At 36.2% G+C, this 6,214-nt stretch overlaps 1 protein-coding gene across 3 annotated transcripts; it reads right to left on the reverse strand.

Annotated features, from left to right (window-relative positions):
- Window positions 1–730: 730 nt before the first annotated feature.
- Window positions 731–5,446, reverse strand: LOC137726013 (glycerol-3-phosphate acyltransferase 9). 3 transcript variants are annotated; one of them, XM_068464864.2, is made up of 12 exons: window positions 5,116–5,446; window positions 4,952–5,009; window positions 4,504–4,622; window positions 4,192–4,291; window positions 3,092–3,187; window positions 2,744–2,840; window positions 2,058–2,145; window positions 1,855–1,951; window positions 1,651–1,736; window positions 1,262–1,381; window positions 1,064–1,162; window positions 731–925 (listed from the first exon to the last, which is right to left on the reverse strand). In XM_068464864.2, exons 1-12 carry the CDS (start codon window positions 5,235–5,237, stop codon window positions 877–879), a joined length of 1,131 nt encoding a protein of 376 aa, XP_068320965.1. In that variant the 5' UTR covers window positions 5,238–5,446; the 3' UTR covers window positions 731–876. The 3 variants fall into 3 exon arrangements, with proteins under 3 accessions (XP_068320965.1, XP_068320964.1, XP_068320966.1); XM_068464863.2 differs by having other exon boundaries at window positions 1,855–1,966; window positions 5,116–5,399; XM_068464865.2 differs by having other exon boundaries at window positions 1,855–1,966; window positions 4,192–4,238; window positions 5,116–5,395.
- Window positions 5,447–6,214: the final 768 nt, after the last annotated feature.

A 6,214-nucleotide genomic window follows, 5' to 3' on the forward strand; every position in this document is an offset into this window, starting at 1 on the left:
TCCAATCTAATAACTTAAGGAAAATCTGAGGGTTAATTAGTGATGTCACGATTAATCTGGGGTGTTGAGGTTCATGGTTTATCGAAAAAGCAACTGGAAATCAATTTGTATGCAAGTGTGTCATGTGTGGAGAAGGACCCTCTAGCCATCTAATCATCCATCGTTTTTCCCAAATTCGTCCAAATCCTATTTAAGTCTTTTATTTACTTGTTTTTCTCTTAAATTCGTCCAAAACCCAATCCCCTTTACTTACTTGTTTCAAATCTGTCCAAAAGTGTGTTTTTGAGTCTTTTGAATCAAAACCAATTATATTTTCGTCCAAGTTAAGTCCTAAAGTTCAATTTGAGTCTTTTTTATTGTTCTGAGTTGTTTTGAGTCTTTTAAGTTTGTTTTGAGTCATATAAGTTTAGTTAAGAGTCTTTTGAGTTTGTTTAAGTGTTTTGAAGCATATTTTTATATCTTTGAGTAAATTTTCATTAGATTAGCAATCCCTTTTAATCCCCGGCCTAGAACGATCCCTACTTATATCTATACTACAATTGTCAAAAAGAGGGTTTAATTTGAGTGCTATTATATATCACATCACATACATGTTAAGATGTGTACTCAATTAGCGACACAGCACTAGACCAAGATGTTTCAACCAATGACAAGTTTCTACAAAATTTCGAGCAAACCCCGCGGAAATCAAAGCTTCATACATGGTTTGTATTCAAGAAACAACTTGGCATTGAGAAAGTAGTTCGTTTACTTCTTTTATAGAAAAGGCAGCTTCTTATCGGGCATCATAACCAGTTACTCTTATGAAGAGGAAATTGAGTGCAGAACATGCATTACGTGCTAAAGTAAATCAACTAAGAGAGTGAAAAACATATTTTACTTTTCCTCTAGGCGTCGTAGCATAGTCTCAGCAAAGTTTTGTTGCCTGCACACACAGAACAACCAATAAGCATCAGGATTGTGAACTGCATGTGTTTTAATCTTTTTTTTTTTTTTTTTTTTCGTTCATTTGCATAATCACTTGGGGAGAGAGAGAGAGAGAGGTAATAGAAGTTTGATTTACCTTCGCTCTCTGTGCTTTGGGCTGGGCCGAGAGTATTTCAGGTATCCGTCCCACGGAACCATCTTAAGTCCTGCTCGAACAGAAATTATGTCCCTGACCCTGCATAGAAAGCATCCAAAATAGTGGAGATAAACAAGACCATACCAACCAAGGGTTGGCATGTTGTCACTGATTACAAGTCCAAAAAAGACCATTTACCTCTCTGCAAATTCAATGGCGGTTTCCCCAGGCCTAATGTTTTGGGGCTCCAAATACCACACATCACAAACAACAGCCCATGCCGTCATAAGTTGTAGCAGATGCACTGTGAAGGACTGCCTGCAACACAATCATATCATATAACCCTTCTAGTATCACAACAGCCCAACGGCCCCCAACACCTTGGTAGATGTTTCCTAAATTACAGATAAGCACAACCAATGGCCAAGTTCTATGGAATGGAATCAAAGTATAATTACTATGTTTAAGCATCATAGAACATTTTAAGCCTTCAAATAGCGTTCAAGGTGAATTAGACACTTTCAAGCAAACACACAAGTCAAATAAGGAAAAATTTAGAACGTCGAAGGATCGAATTCACTCCTTACTTTTTGCTGTTCCAAAAAGCATCGACGAAAATTTTGTTGTACTTGATTGCGACAGGGCAAACTGAGCAGCCAAGCTCAAATGCACCCTAAGCAAAATATAAATTGAAAGTTAGAGTAAATAACAAATACCAAGCAATAAATATAAACTAGTCGTGAATATCAAACAAACTTAAATGAGCAAAATTTAAACTAGAACACAGTTACCTTCTTAAACATAACAGTGTAGTGATTGTTTACACACGTTCCTTCAGGAAATATAAGGAGAGGGTTGTTGTCTGCCCCCAGCACATGGTCCCTTAATCTGAAAAAAAAGGAACTGTACTAGACTACTAGTTCATATAACAATGACATGGACGATGGTGTGAAAAAAAAAAAATTACTACTATGGACTTTCGGTTTATACTTACTTCTTTGTTACAATTTCCCGATCCTTTGCCTCTGAACGATTGAACCAAATGCACCCTACGCTCTCCAAAATAGTGCTTTGCAACAATCCTTCACAAGAAGCATAAACAAAGAGAATTCTCATTGGATTCTATTTCTTATTATAGAAAAGACAAATTCGGATTTTTGTCAATCTTGACTGTATTAAAGATTCACTCTTTGTGGAAAGCAACAATAGAACAGTGCTGACATTCAAACGAACCAAGCACCCCTCCTTCAAAACATATAAGAGTCATCAATGATCAATGCACAACAAGAAAACTTATCGAGAGTATACATTTTCAGTCAACGAAATGGTATCACTATTACATTGATATGCTAACCTCGGCAAATGATAAAATTGCACAAAGTCAGAAAACTTCTACTCCATGGTCTTAACAACTTACACATCTATAATGGATCATTATTGTACAAGAACTGCATAAATTGGATAAATCCAAAATGATACATGCGTGCTAATGGTTCATTTTCATGGATAACACATAAAAGTGTGCTTGAAATGTTTTGAACTTTTGACAGCCACACTTCCAATAAAGATATAAGCAATAATTTATGATAAGGTTGCAATAATTCAATTCTAAATATCCATGTAAACCTATACTACTCTGATAATTGATTACAAAAATGTAAAAGCTACATTGACACTTACCAACCCATCCAGGATGCTTTTGCATAATTACAGCAAATGCGGTCATTTGTTCTAAGATGATGAAATCAATCATGGAAGTATGATTGGCCACAAAGACCTGCGCAAACCATGAAAGATATCACAAGACAGACATTTAAGAAACAAATAAAAATTTATTATGTAAAAGATGGGAGCTTTAATTGGTCCTCAAAAAAATCATCTTGCAGTCCTGATTTATAAAAACATAAGCGAGAAAATATAAGTGGAGCAGTACAGGATGACATTTTGGAGTGCCGATAACAGCTCCCAAAAAGATGGAAAATACTGGATGAAGTTTTAAAAAGGAATTATGAGACTAAAAAAATGTACCTGCTTAGGCCGCATGCTGGGCCGTGGTCCATGGTACTTCACAACCCCAGTCCAAGATGCAACAAAGAAGCTACAAATTAACTCTACCAAGAGCCTCTGAAAGGAAAACAAACATCACAGCTTAATAACTACATGAAGGCCATTACAGAAAGCAAACAGTGAAATGAAGGAGCATTGAAACATAAATGTAGTTTGTTAACTGTTACACTATACCTGAGATATCCACCCTTGAGATTATGCATATGTAATTGCCAGAAAATCCTATGAAGAGTACAATGACCACCTTTCATTACCTTATTACTCCAAATTTTTTGCGGACAGTTCTCAGATAGCTAAAAGGTGTATTAATTGTGCCAGATGAAAATTTTCTGATTTAGAAAAGTTTAGTGGAGGGGAGGCTACCCCATCCCACCGCCAGGGCATACCACAAGCCTCTTTGAGGACTTACACAGGTGGTCTCAGCCCCTTTTTTGGTTTTTACAGATCACCCACCAAGAGGGATTGCCGGCAGCGGGATTCAAACCTAGGCCTTGGTCTAGCGAAGAAACGATCCTTACCAACTCAACCAACCCTCGTTGTCCAGAGGATAATCTTTGCACTTTATAGTTTGTGGTTCATTTTATAAGGAGAGGTAGTTGGGGTGGATGTAAGAAGATTGGGTTACCAGTCAAAGGTTTGTTGGTAGCTGGACAACTTATGCGATCATACATAATTAATAATACATAGAAGAAATACAGGCCATTGCTTCCATTTTCGAAATTGGATGGATTACTCATAAATTTTCCAGTCAATGTAGGTGGCATGCCATACATCATTGTTCTAACCAGTGTGAAAGAAGAATAGCGTTCTTTGCAAAGACACATTTCAACTATGTTTGAGCATGCTTAAATAGATTCTATATGCATATAGCCAACCATATGACTAGAGCAGTCGTTAATAAATTATGCAAATACAAACGTCATTTGACCTCATGCCTAGAGGGGTCCAATATCGTTATCAGAAGATACGAAAACATGCAATGCTGATTAATAAAAACTGAAACCAAATATTTTGGATAGAAACCAGTCAAAGGAAATGAAGTCATAGATAAGAATGTGCACCTCTAAATTCTTTCTCAATTTATCATGGCCCTTCAGCAGGAAGTGCACTGGAATGAAAGATGAAAGGAAAATTATCCATCCGATTGTCAAAACGAGAACCCTGTAGAATTAATTGAGCCGCTTTAAGAGACTAAAGTAGAAATGATATAAGAACCCGTAACCATGGTCCATGGACAGCATAATCAACGAGAATCAGTCAGACTATGCATTGCAATTCCGATACCCACAAACCAGAACATGTAAAGCTATTGCGTGATGCAATGAATGCATGAAACAATTGAAGTTTTTCAACCAAACATAGAAGATTCTAACCTCGCAGGAAACAGAATGAAGTACCGAACCACCACTCCAAAACACCACAAAGGGAACAAATACACATTCCAGTTCCACGGCTCCGGAGGATTGGACTTAAAGCACCTTGTGAACGAGTCCTGTTCATTCGAATTCATGATCATCATACAAATTCATACAGTCCTTGCGTAAAATTCGATAAAATCACAAAGCTTTCAACTCAACAGAAATTGGTGAAAATAAAGCAATCCAAAGCCAATTAATTACTCAACCGGCTAGCTTACAGTTCAACAAAAAAAAAAGTTCAATAATTTACACAAAGATTGAGTAAAATTCCACAAAATTGCAAACTTTAGCTAGCTTCCAGTTAAAATTTTCAATACTTCACTTTCTCCCAAAACAATTAGAACCTTATCAGATGATGCATTCCACAATCAAATGAGAAAGAAACTGGAGAGCGAGGACTTACATCGATAATGGCACCAGCAGCCTCGGTTAAGGTGGGAGATATGTCAAGCAAATCACGCCTGAGAAGCAAAATGAGATGAGAAAATTCTCTCAATTTTCCCACAGTTTCTCAGGTACCAAACAGAGAATAACAAGAAAGAGAGAGAGGGACTGCATAAAACATACAGGCGAAGCTTGCCGTGGGGTTCCTGCTGGATGGAGGTGCCGGAAGGAAGGTAATCTTCGAGGTTGGGGCGATCGAGGTCCAATTCGGAGCTTGAGGAGTGGAGCTTCCCGGGGTCACCCATGCTTCTCTGCTTCTCAGCTCCTCCTCACTCTCTCCTTCCTCTTCTTCTACTCAGATTGGATTGGATTCGTTGAGTTTGTGTTACTGATGTTTTTTATTTTTATTTTTATTTTTGTTGAGTTGTTGATGTAGTTATGAAACAAGCGTAGCAGGGAGCCTACATGACCCTCACGCAATCCCAAACAGCATTTCTTCTGTTGGCACACGCCTGACGCCTCTTCACTTGTAAAAGTAATATACTAGATTTAACCTATTTTTTCATTTCTTTCGTAGGCAATATCGTTTATTTAAAATATTGATTTTATAGTTATTTTAAAGATTTAAAGAAATAAACAATAAATATGCCCCACGCTAAGTGCGAATCTTTTACTTTTTATTCAAAATTTTTAATTAACATTTTTATTCGATATTTTTATTTTAACATTCTAATTTGAAAGGTCATATTTGAAAGCTTCATCATTTTAAAGTGCTAGCTTTGGACAAAGGTTGTCTATCCTCCTGTTTTGTGTGGTCACGATTAAGACACGTCAATATTTTATATTATTTTTTATAGAGATAATAAGACAAAAATGAATAGTAATATAAAATGTTGATATGACTTAACCGTGACCACACAAACGGGAGGGCACCAGAAGTGGAAGGGCAGACAATCCTTGTCCGCTAGCTTTATATATATAGATTAATTTCTTGTGGTGTTTTAATTTCTGAAAAATTCCAAAATTTTGATAAAATAGTATCCAAATTTTATGTATATTAGTGAAGAATTGGTCTAAATAACTTGTATTAAGCGTAAAAAGTACGTAAGTGTGTGTATCATACATTGAAGTTTTAAAAATTGTGCAATTTATCGAATTATTAAGATGTGTATTGAACGGAAATATTTTTTAAAAACACGTATGTACGTGCATAATATGCATATTATACACGAATTTACTAACAATGTTCTAAATACAATCTTATATAAGGAATTTTGGAAAA

The sequence above is a fragment of the Pyrus communis genome, chromosome 5, assembly GCF_041283825.1.
Source record: "Pyrus communis isolate YQ-2024b chromosome 5, ASM4128382v1, whole genome shotgun sequence".
Classification (NCBI taxonomy): domain Eukaryota; kingdom Viridiplantae; phylum Streptophyta; class Magnoliopsida; order Rosales; family Rosaceae; genus Pyrus; species Pyrus communis.